Source organism: Parasteatoda tepidariorum, chromosome 9 (assembly GCF_982258835.1).
Source record: "Parasteatoda tepidariorum strain Cologne lab strain chromosome 9, Ptep-v5.0, whole genome shotgun sequence".
Classification (NCBI taxonomy): domain Eukaryota; kingdom Metazoa; phylum Arthropoda; class Arachnida; order Araneae; family Theridiidae; genus Parasteatoda; species Parasteatoda tepidariorum.
Window position 1 is genome coordinate 60,878,607 of NC_141763.1, and position 21,677 is coordinate 60,900,283.

Consider the following 21,677-nt stretch of genomic DNA (forward strand, 5'->3'; position numbering starts at 1 on the left):
CAACACAAAACAGGTTTTAAATTCATAAACACTAGACATAATTAAAATAGCAATGGATACACCTTCATATTGTAAAGTAGTATCTACTATTTATTTTATAAATCTTAATCATAAAAGAAATCTGCATGGAAAGCAAGAATAGAGCAAAATATTATCCAGTGTTACACAATCATGCTATATACATTTTCAACTAAAAAAAAGATAAATTTATGCATAAAATTATAGATGCATTTCTTATAAAAGTAATTTTAAACATACTTTACCACATGGGTTTTAAAGTTTAATTGCTACTGATAAAATCCGTTAATTTTGTCGTTTATGTTAGAGTTTTTAGTTTGAAATGCGAACAAAACGAGAAAGTGATTTTACTGCTTTCTCTAATAGTTAAGAGGTTTCGAAATTCAATTCAAGGTTATTTCCCCCATAAAATGCGTTAACAAGTTTAAAATGCTCTGAAATATTTTGGGAAATAGGGAAAGTGGATCTCAAAGAAAAGTTCGTTAAATAGAAAATTCACTTCGTTATTTGGAAGTTATTTTACGAAAAAATTTCCAAAATGTTCTTGGTTTCTTTAAAAAATTTGCAAAATAGAGAAATTCGCAAAATGGAAGTTCGTTATATAGAAGTCCGACTGTATATGAAAGCAGTGAATAATGATTTATATTTGAGAATTTTTTACTAATAGTGTAATATTTTAATTTATTCTATTTAACACAAATTGTTTTTAATTTAATAAAAGTCATTAAATTTAGCAATAAAAAGCATTATTTAGCAAAAACATTAGAAAATGATGTAAAGAGGTTGTCACACCTTGGTGATGCTAAGAAGTTATCTTTTTTCAGAGTATAGTCTTTAAAGTAACTGTGAAAAATAACCTAGTATTGTTATTCTGCACACGAGTATAGAGGATTTCTAATAAAAGAGACATGAAACATCGCCTGAGGCATTTTTGGTTGAACCACTCAAACGTTCTATAGCAATTATAGTTAAAATTCAAAAAGTGACATCTGATAACTGAAGAAATTTTAGTGTATCATACATAAACGATTCGGTTTTTGGTAATTTGATGACAATAAGTGGCTAATTCCCGACACTATTCATAAAATAGAAATTTTCTTTTGAGTCGGAAGAAATTTGTATAGAATAACTTTCAGCTTATAGCAACTTTGATGCAAATTGACATGTAAAATTATAGTACCTGGTAAACTTTTAAATGATTAGTATTGTAGTACTATAAAATATATTGAACTTGTGAATATGTTTTCATTGAAAGATTACAGAAACATGAACTAGTTTAAAGAATTGTTCATTTTTATTTCGGTATTGAAAAATTGCTTAGATTTTAGGAGACATACTGAATTTGATCAATTTAGCTTTTTAAAGTTTATAGACAGTAGTAAAGACTATGTCTCGTCTTTGTTTCTAATGTTAGTTCAAACCCTTTCTTTAAGTTCTAAATTAGCAAAATCTTTAACACTAACTTTGTAATGCTAATCTCCAATACAATTTTTCCATATCGCAAGTCACATTTTTGGTATTAAAAAAAAGTTTTTTAAACAAAAGGAGGTTTTTTTTAAGGTTAATTACAAACTGTTTTTGTTAACTGCGTCTGAAAAATTTATGTGTTTCAGAAATTTCACTAGTAAAAAGCTATTCAGGTTGGTAAGATTTTAAATGAACATGTTTTCAAAATATTTATTTATTGACCAGTTTCCAAGATTACCTTTGAGAAATTGCGTAAAAACTAAGTAGAGGCATTAGCGTCAGTCATTTCACACTTTGTATAAGTTCAATGGCAGCGAAAAATTTCACATCAGTTGGAAGGCAGGAAATTTAAAATACGATTTTTAAATTATATATATTTTTTTTAATTGCCAGTGATCTGCAGACCACCATTTGGGGACTGATTTAGATTACAGTTTGAATCATATAAAGTATTTCATGTGTTTTGGGAAGTATGGGGACAATGTTATTTTCCAAGAATCACAAAAGCAGTACAACTTGTTATTTTTGAAGGAAGTCAGAGTTAAACTAAATCAATATCTAACCAACCTTGTCTGTTTGTTTCAATTTAACTGTAGTCTTGAACAGAAGAGTGTTCAAATGTTTTCTCATGTCTTCAGGGCTTACAATCTTTAAGAGTTTGATACAGACATATATATAAACTCATAATTCTTGATTTATTTTATTTATCTTGTATGTTAATTGTGTAAGCAGGGATGAGAGTAGTCAGAAAGTAAAAAAGAGGAAATCCAAGAATATTTATATATATATATATATATATAACTTGTAATCCATGTGATTATAAATCCCGATATGAGGCTTTTAAAACACGTGCATATAAATCTCTACATCGAATTTAAAAAATGCGAATCATGATGCGTAATTTTTAGATCAAGATGCATAATTTTAAAATCCGCGATATAACAACCGCAAAAACGAATCACGGCATTGGATTTTAAGCTCGGGTAGCTACATAGGGTTTTAAAAGCTCGTAAATACAAATCGCAAAATTGGTTTTTTAAATCTCGTAAATAAGAATCGCAATGTTCAATATTTAAATGGCCTGAATAAGAATCGCAACGTTCAACTTTTAAATCAGGTAAATACGAAAATCGATGTTTGATAATAAAATCGCGATTTTAAAAATGTAAAAATACAAAACACGATATTAGATTTTTTAAATCTCGTAAATACGAGTCATAATGTACGATATTTAAAAAGCGTAAATAAGAATTGCAATGCGCAACTTTTAAATCAGGTAAATACGAAAATCGATGATTGATATTAAAATCGCGTGAATAAAAATCGAGATAATTGCAGAGCCGGGACTTGGGATTTCTAAAAGGATTGTTTGAATTGTTTTTTGTTTACACAATAAATAAAAATTTACATGATTAATTGAATGAGCAAATAAATATTTTCAGCACAAATCCACCTCTATTTTTTTTCGCTTTTTTTTTGTTTGCTTTCTCTCCAGAATACAAGAAGCAGCGAAGTCTAAATTACGAAAATACGAGCTATCCGGCCGACGGATAAAAAATACGGAAAATCTTATTTTCTATGCTTGAAATCGGAGAAAATAGCTAATATAAGTAAACATGCGGAAGGATTAGCAGCTAGGACGTAGTTTGAATTTTCTGTCTTTCTTTGAAAATCGTAAATAAATATAATAATTTGACTTCAACGACTGAATTTTTTTTTAAAAAAACGGGATATTTATAAAAGAATTAAAAAAAACCAAACTTTTAGAGAATCTGAGTTTTTGATAAAAAGGCTGAAATTCGAGAGAAAAAACCGAAAAAAATCTCATCCCTGTATAAAGGTCAACCAGTTTTATCCCAAGGAAATGATTTTTAGAGAAACTTGAGAGGGAGGAATGAGGATTTCAATAATTTCGCTCCGCGGAAAATTAAATTCCTCATAAAATATTTTAACTTGTGCAAAAAAAAATTTCGGCGGAAATTAGCGGGGAAAATCTGAGAAAAAGCGGAAATCCGCGGAAGAATCTCATCCCTGTGTAAGGAGACGTAAATGTGTCCTAGTATTTTGTCAAGTCAATTAGTAGTATAAAGAGACATAAATGTTCCAGAATAACTTGCAATGAACAAAATAAAGTAGCACCAACATACATATTATTTGTTAGCTGTAATAAAATTAGGCATATAGAAAGTAGAAATAAGGGAAAGTATATTTCACATAGGATAGAGTTTCGTAATCTATTCATAGGAGAAAATGTTTTGTTTTTAAGGAAAGACTATAGTAACCTACCAGGGAGGGAGTTTACCATAGAGATAGAAGGGAGAGGAACGGCTTTCTTGTAACTCTATGGTAATCTCTATAGAGATCCTTCTATTTTATGGTAAAGAAAATATAACAAAGATCTGAACATATGTATGAACCTTTATATGTTTATCTAACATGTTTTCATAAATGCAGACTGAATAATAAGTAAATAAGGGTAATTTTATTCGCTACTTAAATTATTGCGCTATGTTTATTTTTATTATTTTTGATAAACTAATGCTTCCAAAAGCATATGTTCATATATGATATGCTTACTACTATGTTTTAATAATCATATTGTGAAGCTATAAATTGAAATAAAGTTCAGAAGCAATATAGAAGTCAATTTTAATAACAGTTTTCAAAATGTAGAAAAGATTTCTAAGTACAAAATTATTTCCATCCTCCAAGCCAGCCTCGTACAAAATTGGTAATACCTCCTTTCTTTTGTTCGATGCGATCTTCCAATGAAGGAAATTCAACTTGATTAAGAGCTAAATCAAAAAATAGAGGTTTGCAAGGGATGGGTTTGAAATCTGGAGGGAATTGTGTAATTTTAGGTTGTTGGGAAACTAAAGATGAATCTTCCAAGTATTCATCCAATCTTTCAGTTAAATTCTGAAAAAAAATAACACACATTCAATATACAGTACTGACAAAATTATAATGATTTTTCAATAATCCAGAAATGTAAAGGAAAAAAGTTCATCATTTTTAAACATATTTTCTTAACATTATTTTTTCTCTCTCTGTTACATGATCATTTTAGTATTGGATAGGACCCCCTTTGTTTGTCCCATTATCTTTAATTTGAAGCAGCATTTATTTATAAATATTTACTTATACAGTTTTGATTTTATATTTACACAGAAAATTAAGTGCAAAGAATTACATCTTGTTATAGTTTAATATAGATTCAACTCAACTTTTTCAATCTAAAATAAATCTTAATTTTTTAACTAACATTTCCTATTTAATTTTATTTGCTTTTTCACAAGACTTGAAATATTCATTCAGTACTTCAATTTAACCAATTCAATTATATTTAAAAACCATTAGCAACAATAATCTGCCGTCTGCCTACATTTTCGTTTTAGAATAACAAATTGATATTTGGATTCTCTTTATCCCTGCATAGGTAACAAAAAATTTTCTAGTATAAAAGGGTTTATTCTCTTTTCTAAGATTTGATACGCAAATGCTGGTTCATAAAATTAATATTTTTGTTATTTTTAATCAAATTAAATTTTATTTGTGTAGAATTTAATTAAAACTATATGGGTTAATTTCGATTTAAACAATGGTTTGTTCTTATAGGAATAACTTTAAGATGCATCTTAAATAGTTTGGATTACGCCCTAAACTATAAGAACTGAATAACCTCCTGGACTTTTGCAGATGATTAGTTTTTAAACTTCAAAACTGAAGAGTTCCTAAACTTCTATAGAAGTTACAGAATAAAATATAATGTTGTGTAGTTATGGCACATAAGGAAACCTCAAACAGCAATCAAGTTTTAAAGAAACTGCATTTTGCAATCTTTCCTCACCAATACAACTGATTAATTCATTCAATTTCTAATTTACATATTTGTTTTGTTTTTTTAAGTTTATAAAATTGTAATTGCTTTAAAAAGTTATACTTATTTAACAAATATATACAGTGAAAACCAATATTATGAACTCAAAGGAAGACACTAAACTATATAATATCTCCAATTGGCTACTTTTCAACCTTGCCACATGAATTAATCCAATTTCTATTTTGAGTATTACTTTTTTTCAATTGCAAATTAAATTTAACTTATGTATTGTCAATTATTTAAATTGCAAAAATTTATTTTAAACAGCTTATTGCTATTAGTTTCTTTCACCAATTTTTATAATGGAATCATTCATAATTTTTACAATATATAATTTAGTAGTGTTGTATGGTCTACTACAGCTACTCTAATGAGCGATTGGCAATAGTCTGAAATTAATCTTAAATGATGAAACAGAGACATTACTGGCATGTTGCACCGCATACAGATACTACACAATCATAATTTAGGTAGATCGTAGAGCAGATATTAGTAATCACCTGGCGACAAAACTATGCTTTCAAAATGCCCAATACTTCATTGATCTGAAACCAACAGAGATATTCGAGTAGATTTCAAACACCTAAGACACTATCACAGAACGTGTGATATGGTCCAAAACACAACCTTTAGCATTGAGAGTCAAACTGCAACTCAAATTATGGTAGGTGAAGACTAAGTCCACTACACTACCTAGGTGGCATAATTTTTACAGTGTCCTATACATTTTATCAAAAAAAATTAATTTTTAGATTTAAATATGATTAACATACCTTTTTCTTTTTACTTGTTTCCCCTTGAGAGGTAGAAGGATCATTTCCTAAAATACTTAATGAGTAAGCATTATATTTGTTCCCCTCAATTTTAGTTCCAAGGTCTTTTAGCTGTCCAATCAATTTCTAAAGAAATAGAAGTTATTTAGTTACATTTTAAGAAACAAATAAAAATGATTTGAGCAAAAATAGAATACATTTGGCTATTTGCAGAAACGTTAAATGCGTATCATGTAGATAGTTTACATATGGAGTTCCGAAAGTATTGTTTAGATGAATATTTTTTGATCGATATGTATATTTGGTCATATAAGATATTAAAAAAAAAGGGAATAGATTTAAATTTTTAACATTCTTATTTTTAAACTTCAAAATTACAAAAGATGTTGATTTTGAAATTACATTCTAATGTTAGAAAAACAGATACTAGTAGATCTGTTAAGAATTGCTTGTAATGCATTGCCAAACAATGTGGCCATTGTTTAATCCAAGGGAACGTTTTAAATCTTAATTGTCGACAGTAGTCTATTTTTTAATATTGAATTGATATGACCTTAATAACCAACGAAATCATAGTTTCATGATTGAAAACAGCATTTAAATTATTTGTAATTGGTTTAATTTATTATTAATCTAGTATTTATTGATTTACAATGAAAGATTAACTTCTTGTACTTTATATTTTCATTTGTTGTTATAGACTTTTCAAACTCCCAAAATGTTATGAAGGTCACGAGGTTTACTTATACACAGGTAATAAAGTTGGACATCAATTGATCATGAAATATCTATGCATTATAAATAATGAAATATTTAGGAATAACTCAGTATCAACTTACTAGTTCCAAAAACTATTTTTAATATGTTATATACAGTTAATTCTGCATTTTTTCTCCTCTTTTTTAAGTATAAAGTTTTTCTAGAAACAATACTTTAAACTATGTTGGAAAAAATAAGATAATATATATTTAAATCCCAACAGTCTACTTAATACACACGACCTATCAAAAATGTGCTATCTCGTAATTGAAGATAGGGATTCAACTTGTAAAATGGGTCAACTTAAACAATGGTCTTCGTAGCCTATTAAGGTTGTTATTACAAAACATTTAATCAATAAATAAAGATTTCATTTAGCAGAAGCATTTTCAATAATTCTTACTAGATAAAAATAAATTGCGACTAAAAATCATATAAACACAAATAGCTTTTTATTCTAGAGAGTAATTTTGACACAGTTATTTCCAAATCAGGTAAATGTGTTTTCAGATTTGCAAATTAAGTAGGAAGGCATACTTAAAAAAGTTTAGAGTATATAGTTTCAAAAAAGTTTTTGAACTTTTGAATGGTAAAAGTTGCAAAAGGGTAAGTTAAACAAATATATAAGTGCTCATAAAATTTAAAATTTCATTTGTGACATTAATAATATAAGTATTTATCAAGAATTAAGATTATCACTTTGGACTGATATAAGGATTTTATATAGATCAAGACAAAATCTAGATATATATTAATCAAGATAAAATATTTATTGCAATAAACAATTTTATGAAACAAAATATATTTATAAACTGGTAATATTACTAAAAAAAGCAATTAATGATGTAATTAATTACCTGATCCTTAAAAACTGGATTTTTCAAGACACTTTTTATGTATTCTTCAGCACGACCATAAAGAGCCATAGCTTCAACCCACTTATTAGCAGCGGCATAAACATCGGCAATATAATAACACCTACAAAAACAAGTAAACAGTTCGGAAAACAAATAAATGTAGAGCACTAGTGTTATCCAAAGAAACTAACATAAAGAGTAAATTCACATCTTTTATTAATTTTCAAAGAGTGAATTTTTAAATAAAGGGATGAATTTCAAAATAAATATTACATTTGTAAATTACTGCTATAACATAGATTATATTATAACAGAGTACTTATATAAAGTAAAATCACTAAAATTATAACATGAATATTTTAACCAAGAACAAAATTCCACATTACTTCAAAATTTTTCCCACTATTTATGGGTTATTTAATTTAGATCAAGGCCATGTCACCACTGACACTTTCATAGGTGACAAGAAAAATGTGCCCTTCCACAAAACAATTTGCTGTCTTTTTAGATTTTCTATTTTGAGCCAAAAAATCTATTTCAAAAATAGCTGCAGTTAGCAATCAAATCAAAAAGCAGTGAGCAAAAGAAATTAATTTCTTAAATTCAGAAAGTGTGATAGAAATCATTCTCACTCTTTTTACACTCATTGATTATGTTTCTAAAGGACTATCTTTGTTCGACAGCAAGAAAATAAAATTAAAAATTTCAACAAAAATTTTCTGTATATTTTCATTTCTGGGAAAATTTCTGAAGAGTAAAGCTCAAACCTGATATTTGAAATATGCATCTGGATGGGTATAGGCAATCTCAAGACTGCACTATCTAATAATAATAAAACAAAAGAGTATCACAATCTAATCAAAAAACAGTATTATCACTATCTAAGCAAAAAAGGGTATCACAATGATTACTGTTAAAATCTTGAGAGTATGATTCCTAAAATTAGAGGATCCCAGTGTAGTTTTAAATATTAAAAAACGTCAAAAATTCGATAAACCAAAAGAATCAAATTTGTTTAAATAGCACGTGTACGAAAACATCTCGTTAATGTGATTTAGGGAAAGCTTCAAAATTTAAAATTGCAGAACTCTATGAAAATTTTGTCGGATTGTAAGTTATAATATGCAAAAGTCAGCGTGTCAGGGGTCTTGAGATAAGTGGAATTCCGAGAAACTCATAGAAAAATTACATGCCCTGCTCCTAGTTTCTAGGCCTAGAATTTTGATACTTGATAAAAAAAAAAAAAAAAAATTCCAGGGTACAATCACATTTTATTGAGATAGAAAACTTTTTTTTGGTCAAATAACGCACATCAAACTTTGAGTGGTTGAAATATTAAGTTAAAGACAATTAAGTTATAGAAGTTGTGTTTGACAAATTAGGCTAAATATCAGTTATTCATTATTGATAACATTTATTGAATAAAGCAAAACAACACAAATGAAGAACAAATAAAGGCAGTAAGATATTAGAGAACTGATATAATAGATAACTATTATATTAGAGAACTAGCACTGATAAAGAACTATAAGAAATAAGCAATATAAAATATGTTTCAAAATACATAAAACGAACATAATAATGACCTGTGAGCCTTGTAAGCTAGGCAGGTAGCTTCAATCTCTTCCGAAAACTGAGTATCAGATTCTAACTCAGGTAGTTGAGTCATTTCATTTAAATTCTAAAAAAGAAATAACCATTATATTTGCTATCAATTCTAAAGTATCCTAATAATAGACTATTTCATATGTTGTAATTAATATTCAAAAAAATATCAGTAGCAAATTTTTTTATACTATGTAATATTAATTTTTAAGACTTTCTGATTTTCATTGAATTTCAACTTTTTTACACAAGAAATGTTAGAAAAAATTAAATATTTTTAAATAAGCATCTGTAACACTCTTTAAAATCTTTATACATGTAATTTTTTTTTACGTGTAAGCAAGATATATTTTAAGAATTTTAAACAAAGAAAAATGTTACCAAATATGTAGAGGCTTCTGATGGAATTTCTTCCTTTACATTTAGATACACTCACCCACCCAGCAGTTGGACGTAGCGCACTACAAATAGTGGAACTACAAGAGTCTCTACTTATTTGTAGTGTAGTGTTACTTCCTTAAAAAATTAGTGCATATAAAAAAAGTAATTTGCAAGGATTCCTACCACCTACTTTTAACCATAAGTTTAGTGAAGAAACACGCTTCTAACAAAATAATTTTGTTTAATTTGACGGGTACAAATCTTTATAGGCCGGTGAATGTATGTAATGAAAATGAGCTGATCATTAACAGAAGTAGCTGATCATTAACAGAAATTAAGCATTTAAAATCAATCTCGCAGTTCTTAAATTAAATATTCCCTGTGAAGAAATTCACAAATAGTTGAAGGTTAAATGAAAAAATTTGATTTTTTTTTATGGAATAACAAACTTGCTCATGTAAACATGAATAAATATATTTTAATTATTCCCTTATATTTAATGTAAGCCAATTTTTTATTCCAAATCATTTTGAACATAAGTATACTAACTCCAACTAAGTTTGTTTCCTTAAAGTAGTGATGTAGTTACTACAATTCTAAAGTAGTTATACTTGTAGTAAACTACAAAAATAATGTAGATTTTTCAACTACAGCAAGCACCACAATGTGTTCTGAGAGGTTATTATGCAAATTATCAGGTTGCAGTTCTGCCTACTGAAATGTGAAGTTTTCTAATATCGGTCTAATTAAATAAGGGGTTACACTTATGATACAGGAAACACAAAATTATCAGAGAATCAAAACTGATTTACTCACTTAATTTTAATAATTCCAGATATTGTCAGCAAAAAAGCATTGTCAAACTTTAACTATTTAAAAGATAATTAGTAGTAGGAATAAACTGTTAAAGTTTCTTCAACTATCTATGCACATATATAGTATTTGAACTATATGTGCACAGATGTAAAATAATTTTAACTACACACAAACAATAATAAAGATTTATTTCTATAAAATATGAAGAAAAAAAAACTTCTGTTATAATTATAACATATTAAACTGTTTAAATGAAACCATTAAATGACAGAGTTTCACGTATTCTTTTATCTAATCCAACAATTTTTTTAACGAATTCCTATGAACTTCAATAATTTCCTTGATTTTTAAATTATTAAAAGTCAAAGATTAAAATTGTGTGAAACTAACTGCTATGGAATAAAGTTTTTAAGTTTAAGAGATTCGGATTAATGAAATCTGACTGCAGCAATATGCTATGACAACAAAAAAATATTTTTCACAAAATGGCAAAAAAAATCCTCGACCTAAAATTAAATAACAATAAAATAGCATAACCTCATAACACAAAAATTGCTAATAATTACAAATAACAAAAATCAGAATATGAAATGCCTACTTGGATTATGATTTCATAAGGTCTAATTAAATCTTGAGGCTTAGTTAATTTCTTGCCCTCTGACACTTCAGAATTCACCATGTTCTGCTTCAGTGACTCAATGAATATTAAATTACGTTCTATAGTTTTAGATAACCTTATGTAAGTCAAGTAAGAATGTAAAAATGTGAGACTTGATTGCACTGCCTCGGAGCGACCTTTAGCTGCCTAGAAAAAATAACAAAAATAAGTATTAAAAATATATATCTATAATAACTTAGCATTAGTAGAAGTTAATAAGTTTTCATTTAACAATTGCAAAATATGACTAATAACTACATTACATGCGACAAAGCATTCAATATAATGGCTAAAAATCAAAATTTTTTGGTGCTGGATCCGAGAAACTTACGCTCATATATTTGTAAAAAGAAATTTTATGAATTCTATGTTATATATATATATATATATATATGTATGTATGCTCGTAGTATAAAAATATGATAAAATGCTCAAATGTTAAAAAAAAGAAGGGTCAATTCAAATTAGAGTTAACTAAATCTTTTTGAAAGGAAGTCCTTAGAAAAAATTTATTGGCTTTTCAGAGCACTATAAATTTAATTTTAGTATCAAATGGCAAGAACTTGCCTAGTCGTTAGAACAATAAGAATAAAATCAATTTGTCTTAATGTTAAAAGACAATGTATGTGCATAATATTGAGTTAAAAAACATTTAAAGTTTAGCTTTTTCTTTTGTATTCTTTATTAAAATTAAATGAGGGCAATTTTCAACTTATTCTATGAAATAAAATTTATTTTATCTAACAATCTTCTTTTTTATCCTATTCCGGCTAATTTTCTAAAATATAATACAATAAATATTAAACATATGAATTTTCTGACAACTTGAATTAGTATCTGTTTATTTCTGAAACTTTAATTTCACAATTTTAATGCTTTTTCAAAGTTAGGATATTTTTTATGCTACTTAGGAAATTTCTCCCCTTGAATTTTTGATTAGTAATCTTAAAGCCCACATCATCCACTTAAGTCCCATTGTGTTAATTTTATTATTTTTACTTGCCTGTAAGTGACTTTCACCTTCAATTTTTAAATAAATTCTTGAACTACCCTTTTTAGGTTAAATATAATTTTTTTAAATATAATTTTCTTAAATTAATATTAGAAATATTGGAAATTTTAATCTTCTTGGCCCCACAATGTCCAACTGAGGGCTGCTATTGAGTCTCATGTTGTGCAATTTTAATTTAAAATTAGTATGTTACTTAACTAACATGTACAAACATTAAAAAACAAATCAGTTTTAATTACATTAAAATTGAATTGGACACTGAATCCTATCAAATTAAGTGAAAATGGACAAAGTAAGAATACAAATAAAGTGTGCTTTTAATTGTAAAAATACTATTTATAACACAAATTTTTTTTTGCACAAACCTGATCTTTCATTTCATCTCGGACAACTTGCAGAGCATCTTTGCATTCTAAAAGTAAGCGTTCATAAATAGCTATTTTTGCCTGGAAATCATGTGCTTGATCTACTTGAGTTTGAGAATCTTGAACATTTAACAAAAATAATCTAATTTTCTCATGACGAACAGGTATCTTACGATTTCTCCATTCTACTTCAGAGAGAGTAACTGCTTGTTTTTCTCTAGTTTGAGCTATTAAATGCTGAAAATATATTTTGTAATTAAGAAAACATAAATAAAAATAAGTAATCAATTTTTTTTCAGAACACATTAAATCAATACTCATTTGCAGTTCGTTAAAGGACTTAATTTCATGCTAAAAAATTATTTAAAATGTGCATTTGAAAATGATTTATGCTTATTTGTAAGGGCTGTTCAAATTCTTTTTTCATCTAAATTTATAATATGCTTCTTTTCTAAATTATTCTCATAAATTTTTAATGTTTGAAAATATACTACAATTTTATAAAATCTGACTACAATGACTGTTAATGAAAAATAATAATTTAATTCTCATTAAATACTTTTCAATGCTAAGACACGCGAATATTTTTAAAAAAATCCAAGGCAGAAACATGTAAAAAAAGGTCATAAACAAGAAAAACATTTCATAGGGCGTATTCTATGATGGGCAAAAACCTTCATCATAATGTGAAAAACATTTCAGGAAGCTTATTTATTAGAACTACAGTACAGAATCATTTATACTGTATCCAAAAAACTGGGAAACCAGAAAAAATTTTACTCAGTTTTCCCACCATTTTGAACTAGAACAATTGAGGAAAAAAGTGGAAATTTGATAAATCCTTGAAGTTGAGTATAAGAAAAGGTGGGTGGGGGTATTATTCTCCCCGTTTGTTGAGAGAAAACTTTAATATTTCTTTCGTGATCTTAGAGATCTTCAGGAGGAGAAGGGGCAGGGAAGGGACAAATTTTCATTCTCTTCTGCTTGTCCGGTGGTTTTCTGATAAGCTGCCATCAATCAAACAAAAAGGAGCTGCATATTGATTTAGTTTTCTCTTTGATTTATGAGGGAGTGGGGGATATGCATTGCACATGCATGTCAGTGAACAGAAGGTGAAAAAGAAATAAATAGGAAAATGAACGCCCACACTTTACTAAGAAAATGTAAAAAAAAGTCAAATGGAAATATAAAATATTAATTAGAATACAAAAATGATTTAAATTTCGCTATTTTTTACTCAATAATAAAGTAGGAATATAGTTAAGCTGAATTTTATCATTTAAAAAACAATCAAAATTCCTAATTGTTTCTGGAGTGTTGTCATATGTTCGTCCGAGTTGTGGAACTTGAAACTTCTGTCTCAAGTGTTTTGAACTGTTAAGATTTTTTTTTTTAAAATTCACTTCAGTTACTCAATTTTTGTTATCCTTGATTTATTATAACAAATCACAGTTTTATAATTTTGGATAATACATTAGAATTTTGATCAATTAATATGAACTATCTGCTATATTCATTTAAAATTTTTATCGCCTGTTATCTTTATCCATTTGACATCTATTAATGAAACAATATTTTTCAATCGAATAAATTCTTAATTCTTTAGAAGTGCGGTATCATTTGCAAGCTTTGCTTGATGTGGTTTTATAAGACTTTTATTATAAAAATATTGTTTATTGCTTAAGAAGAAAAATATTGTTTATTAATCTAAGCATACAATTATTTATTATTAGTAGAATATGATTATTTCATGATACTGATTTCAGCTTTCTCTTCTTAAATGTGAAACATTTCTGATTCCGCAACGTTTTGGGTTATTTATTTTCTTCACTGTTCACAATAATTTCTTTCTAACCATGAATTTTAAGATAGTTTTTTTTATTTTATTTTAGATGATCTTATAATATTCTATTCAAGCACTGTTTTTATTTAATTTGAATAATAAGTTTCACTTGTATTTTATCGTTTTCTGTTTTTCCTTATAATTAGGTAAGAAATATATTGTGTTTTTCTAATAATTTTTTTTTGTTTTATATTAGTTAATTTGGTGATTTTAATAAATCTACAAAAAATAAAAATGTAAATTTTATGTCTTTTAAACTTTTTATTTTTCATTGTAATTTGAGTTTGATAAAAGATCGATAAATGACACTTTTTAACCAAGCCAGAAAATTTAGACATCCGAAATAGAGATGGTCCTGAGCATGCGGGTAATTGGTTCTCTACTGTATTAGAATTATTGCATAACTTTTTTACATTTAAAAGAAAAAGCAGCTAACAAAAATAATTGAGTAACTGAACCTTTTCTCATTCCAAATATGAATTCATTTGTCTAAACAGTTTGATTTGTGGCTAAACATTTTTTCAAAATTTGAGACAATTCAGACATTAAGTCGTAAAACAGGAAGACCAGATTGTTGCCATAATTCCTTATTATTATACCACTTACGAACTGCTTACTATTTCAAGAGTATCAAATAGGTGTTATTTAAAAAAAAAAAAAAAAAAAAAAAAAAAAAAAAAAAAAAAACATCATGGGAATTTAGAATATTATATGTACAGAAAATGTAGCAATTTCACAATAGCTACTGCAAAAAACAAAAAATCTTAGACTAATATTTCATTATTAGACTAATATTCATTCATTTTAATTTTTTCAATGACAAAAAGAAATTATATGAGCTTAGAAATTATATGAACTTCAGAAAAATACTTACATCTAAGTCAGCAGCTAATAAATCTTCTCCAGATGTTTTTCCAGAGAGTCTAAGTTTGAGTAAATCATTAATAGCTGTTTCATCACCAATATTATAGGCACAATAACGAATATTAGGAGTCAGTTCTTCTACTCTTTGCTTGTAAAGTATAACTTCTTCTTCATTCAAAGCTTCCGAAAGTTTTTCATAGATAGTTCTGTATTAAAAACAAATTAAGAAATATTTTATTTATAACAAATCAAAATTTTTACGAAGTCCAAGGAAGACTTTTCCAGGAAGATTTTTGGAACAAACGTTCATATAAAAGGGGTTGACATTATGTTTGTTGAAATTATGTAATGTATGAAAAGATCTAATGCAATTCAAAAATAAATTACTACAATTATAATTAAGGTCCTTATGGATTCCTAAATATATCCAGCTAGCACAAGCTTTAATAGAAAAACAGTAATCTAAAGAGTCCGAAAAATATCCAGCTTACTCAAGCATTAATAGAAAACAATACAAGATTAAGAAGAAGAAAACAATTAAAAGTAGACAATTTTAGAATATTTACAGTTTTATAGAACGCGTATTTAGTCTATATTTTATTGAGATTGTTTTTATTTTATTTTAAGTTGTGTAACAATCTGTTAAAGGAATTAGAAATTATATAAATCCTTTTTTCATGTTTTATTGATGTTGTAAATAAATCTTTTCATAAATACTGTCTCTTCAGTTCACCTTGAATCAGTACATTCTATTAATAAATAGTTTATCAAGAGTAAAGATTTTAACTTTTAAATAATAACATAATAGTGACGGAACATTAAAGGTCTAACTAACACTTTCATAACAACTATCATAACTAACAGTTTTATTTTATTATTTGAAAAATAAAAATATACACTTTTAACAAAATACTACTAAATTTCATGTAGAAAAAAAATTTAACATTAAAGCAATTAACATAAAGAAATATGTGTTTTGGTTTTGAAATATATTTTTTCACACTATAATAAGCATATCCTCTGTTTTCAAGCAGGCAGTGCAGGAGGTCCATATTTTCAACTTATAAGTTTAAACTAGCTTTTTGTGACTCGAAAACTTTTTGCGTTTCTTTATAAGATCAGCAATAGGATTAAACATAATGCATGTAATTTTGACAAAAATTTACTTCCTTTACAAAAATCTTAGTTACAAAACATTAAGGTTATTTAGACCTATGTAGAAACAAAATTATAAAATAAAATTATATACATTAAATTAGACAACTTTTCACAATAACAGATGGTTAATAATGTTCAATAAGGAGACATTTTATACAATATTTCAGTCCTGAAATATAAGAAACTCCTTTTAATAGTAACAAAAACAGCTTAACATTTGTTTCGAAGGAAAAATATATTTATAATTATATTTAACTTAGTGAGAAGTAAAAACTATAATTAATACTCACTGGGATATACGAAACTGCTCAATGGCAGCCTGCCATTCTTGTAATTCAAAATAAAGGGATCCCTTTATCCAAGCAGAATAAGCCTTAAAGCAAATTGAAAAATAAGAACCTATTTAAATTCTAAAGTTTTTTTCATAATATATACATACAGTGAAACCTTGAAACTGTTGGGACCGAAAAAATTGCCCACTTACGAGAGTTGTCTGGTCATGGGAAGAGTACACCAATACCAAAGTTAAACGGTATAAATTGTTTTAAGAGTTATTGCAATTATATTATGATTATGTATTATGATTTAGAAATAATTCAATAATTTATAATAACTATTTACAATAATATTTAGTTAAACTTTAAAAAATACTTTTTTTCAATACAAAAAAGAATATATGAAAAAATTAGATATTTATATGTCATTCTGGATGTGGCTACAGAGAAATGAGTATGTTTTTCCTATTTAAACAGATATTCAAGTTAGTCATATGATACCGAATAGGCGCTTTCAGTCCTATGTTACTTTCTCAGACTTTTTTATCATTAGGGTTACCCCTTCAATTACACTTTCCAATCACTTAATAGGAACAGGGTAATAACTCTTCAAATATAAAACTCTCATAAGGCAAGGAAGATAAAAAAGAAACGGCAATGCATACCTGTTAGCCACAAGGCCCTATGGAATTGCTCAACATTCATAATTGATCATCAGTCTGAATTAATGTTTTAGTTATATGAACACCTCAATAACTAGATATTCTTTCTCTTTCTTTAACCCAGCTGAGTTAAATACAGTCTCCAAATTGATGATTAGAAGTAGAAAGGAATTTTCAGTGGGTAAGAAAAATTGATAGCATTTAAAGCATCATATCAGATTGTGGGGTCACATAACTGATATTGTCCAGATGAAAAGATCAAAGTCTAAAATATTCCACAGGAACAACATAATTTCTCTCCTTTCTTTGCAAAGACAAAGGAAAGTGACAAGAGAATGATTGATACTTTAGTAGTTAAATAAATTAACAATATTTTTAGTTGTGGATAAGACAAAAAATTTATATGCTCTAAAAAAGGTGGAAAATTGCCAATTTTTTCTTTAGAATTTAAAGCAGAAATAGTTATTTTCATGAAATTTTAAAAAATTGATTTCTGGCTTGAAGAGATTGAAAATAACGTTTCAGGACATAAATACTTGTCCACGTCTGGTTATGGAAATGTCTGCTTTGCAGAGAAGGTACATAATTGTTTATACATAGAGGATTTACAGGAAATTAAAAATATGTCCATAACGTGAGGTTTCATGGTATATATATATATATATATATATATATATATATCAATACACAAACTCATATATATTTTAAATTATAAATTACCTGAGCTTCTAGTTTTGTTCTAGCATCACATTTTGAACTTTCACATAAGACTTCTAAGTCAGTAGCAATTTTTGCAGCTTTCTGCAATCTAGACACCAAGTGAAACTTCTTACGTGGTTCTGTATTTGCCTCTTGTTTCAATTGCATAGCATAGCCCCAAGCTCTTTCAGCCATCATCAAAGGTATATACAAAAACCTTAAATATTCAATTAGATAATTTAAATTCAGCATTAAAAAGTATCAAATATACCTTATACTTTTGTTGACATGATACAAACATTAAAATTACTTCAAATCAATAGATTAGCAAATGGCATATGATCAGTTTAATGTACAGATCATTATAATGGGAAGAGAGAATGTCTTGATAAAACCTGAAAATTCACCTCTGGTTATAGCTTTGAAACATGTTATACACTGCTACCAAGCAACAAGCTTTTCTTGATGATTTTATAACCATAAAAAAAGTGTTGGTATAAATTTTAAAAAAATTTAGTCAAAAGTGCCAGCAACTAGGCCATACACATTTCAATTGGTGTGTTTGAAAACCTCTTGTGAACATAACAAATATACATTTATCATAATTATAGTATTATATTAAATATTTTTAAAAAAAAGTGATTAAAGTGAATTTAGATAAAACACATTTATGACGGCAAAACATAATAGATAAATCAGTATACCAAAATCAGTACCACACTTTTGTTCTCTAGTGACAAAGATATGTCACAGCTTTAAGGTACAAATATTTATTATTCCATGGAGATCTGAGTCAGATTTTATTGGTCACAATCTATTTTGAGCACTTAAAAGTGGACCAACATTTTTAAGAAAATAGAATGAATCATTCATTAAATGTAAACAGTTTTCTGACAACAAAATAGATCACATTAGAAAGATGTACAATTTTATTTAAGATTATAGTCTCAATACAAACTGTTAATATCTTTTGATTATATCTTAAACCTGCAGAAAGTGAAGACAAAAAACAATATTTGGCAATGTTTTGTATTCATATTTTTTTTAAATAGAAAATTGAAATTCAACTTAAATATTTTCACTGAATGCAATTAGAATAGAAAAAAAAAAAGAAAAAAGGTTTTCCTTTAACTGGTTAACAAAATATTTGACTCTGATTCTTTAATATTTTATTTAGGTTATGTGAACTGCAATGGCCATGGTGCTAATGTGCCACTTTCTGGTTTTTGAACAGTTTCCAGAAGAGAAATGATATTTTAAAAAAAGTAAAGTGGTTTGCACAAGGATAGCTACAGAAATTGGCAATTATACAGAATTGTAAATGAGACAGATCTCTTTAGCATGCTACCTTTGCTAAATGAACAGTTTCTTTAAGTTGAAACAGCAATTCAGTGATACATTTTTTTATAAATAGTAATAAAAAATAAATATATGAGGTACCTAACATCAGTCAGAACTTCTTCAGTAACTTTTTTCCCCTGAAACTTATGTTTTGAAATCTGGATGAAATGCAAAGCCTTACGGATGCGACCAAGTTTACGACTACAATAGCTCCTGTAATTGACATTTTTTATAAATAATTATAGATAACACAAACATTTCAAAATGATAAAAAAACAATAAGGTACAAACCTGTATCGTTGATAATCACCATGTCTCAAACCATGTTGCTGTTGAGCTTCTTTAATTATGTGCAATACTTAATACATTAAGAAAACAGCATGCAATTCATGTGCACATAACACAGCTAATAAATTATTTTTAATAACAAATTACTATTAACTAAAAAGCTGGCATATAACTATTTTATAAACATATGATTTTTTACTAGAATAATTTTAACAAAAATAAGTGGTTTGCCCAGGATATGTTACTATATATACCTTGAAATTGTGACTATAGTGATTTTTTACTTAAGAAAAAAAAAGTAGGCTGTGGTTATGCTCAGAGATTGTTATCAGTTCACTGCATCAATGATCAGTTGTTTCCCAATTTTGAAGTCTATTTTGGGACAAGAAGATAGCTGGCAGTTTTTACACTTCCTAATTAAGATTCTTTCTGCACATTAAATATCGACGTAGTTTGTTTTCAAATCTCAGTTTTGTCAAAGATTTTCAAAGAGTTGTGTGCTTTGATTTGAAATAGAACTATTTTTTAGGTTTTCCACTGGTAATTAATTTATGCATTTTATTTTTGTATTATGTATATCTTTACTCTTTTCCTGGACTTTTGACGAAATCTTTGGGGTACAGAGAGAGAGAGCAATTTTTAAATATTTGTTGTGCTTTCTTGATTGAAAAGTTGCATGTTCTTATGACTTCCAGAGCTGGTACCCCCTGACGACATCTGCTTCGGTTATCATTTAAATATTTTCATTGCTTTCCTCTTTAAAATTTTCTATTGGTTTCAATTTTCTTATGGAATTTCTGTAAAACAAAATGTTTACTTTTTAAACAAGAGGGGAGATTTCCGTACAGTGATTGGTGGCAGAATAATCGCCAAGTCTTTGAAACTTAGAGGCAGTAGCCACTGAGAAACTTTAAAAAAAAACATCACTGAAAGAAACCAACTCGAAAGGCATAACTCATAGCCACCCCTGGGCAAACATCTACATGTTATTTGTTAAAAAATTTTTTGCAAATTTGGCGATTGTAGTTGGCGCGACAAATCATAATACGGAAATATCCCCGAAATAGAAATCAAGAACTAATTATCCATAATGTAAGTAGATCTTTCAATGATGAATTACATTATTATAATTTTTAAAAATATTAAAATGTGGATATCTAACTGCATTAATGAAACAGTTTTTCTACTTTTTAAGATGAATATCCTTAAAGAAAAGGTGGTTATGAGGAATAAAAATCCCTTCAACGATTATACCACAATTTAGGTCAGTTAAAGAATAATAGTATAAGTTGTAGATAAAAAATTAATTATGCTAGTTTTATAAACAAACAAGTCAATTCCAAAAATTATTATTGAAATATTTGAATGAACAACTATCTACTACAGACTTCAGTCACCCAATTTTTAAAGATTTTAATGTGATTTATAAAAAACAACGAATTATGTAATATTTAGGAGAAGAAAATAAAATATTTGAAGGATACTCTCAAGAGTAAATGTTTTTTGGTGAGCATTAACATCCGTTTGCGTGTTGTTCGAAACATCCTCGCTTTTAGATTCATTTGAATCTCCAGTAGCCATTTTAACAGCCAATATGCCTATAAAAATCTAAGAATTAGTTTGTTTAACATAAATATCAGTTCTAAATTAAAATTTTAACATATGAATCTAATAATGAGTACGTGTTTACTTACGTGTTGATATTCTGCTTTTCTTTCGGAATGAAAACAAGAAGTACAAACCACGGTTACATTAAAATTATTAGAAATTGAATTTAAAATTATTTCATTACGAAGAACTAGCGACTGTATGAGGGTTTTAATTAAGCATAAATTAAATAGAAAATATAGATCCTTATATTTAATTCAATAAATTATTTCAATAACCATATGAGTTGAACCTCAACTTTTTAATTAAGTTTCTGTTGAAACTTGGTGCAAGTTGGCAACATTA

At 27.2% G+C, this 21,677-nt stretch overlaps 1 protein-coding gene across 2 annotated transcripts; it reads right to left on the bottom strand.

Annotated features, from left to right (window-relative positions):
- Positions 1–4,117: 4,117 nt before the first annotated feature.
- Positions 4,118–21,649, bottom strand: Srp68 (signal recognition particle 68). 2 transcript variants are annotated; one of them, XM_043043340.3, is made up of 13 exons: positions 21,419–21,649; positions 21,209–21,322; positions 19,728–19,794; positions 19,536–19,649; positions 18,117–18,312; positions 16,750–16,832; positions 15,312–15,507; positions 12,595–12,831; positions 11,158–11,364; positions 9,344–9,438; positions 7,758–7,878; positions 6,142–6,267; positions 4,118–4,404 (listed from the first exon to the last, which is right to left on the bottom strand). In XM_043043340.3, the coding sequence occupies exons 2-13, from the start codon at positions 21,303–21,305 to the stop codon at positions 4,180–4,182; spliced, it is 1,764 nt and encodes a 587-aa protein (XP_042899274.1). In that variant the 5' UTR covers positions 21,306–21,322; positions 21,419–21,649; the 3' UTR covers positions 4,118–4,179. The 2 variants fall into 2 exon arrangements, with proteins under 2 accessions (XP_042899274.1, XP_042899275.1); XM_043043341.3 differs by having other exon boundaries at positions 21,209–21,332; positions 21,419–21,646.
- Positions 21,650–21,677: the final 28 nt, after the last annotated feature.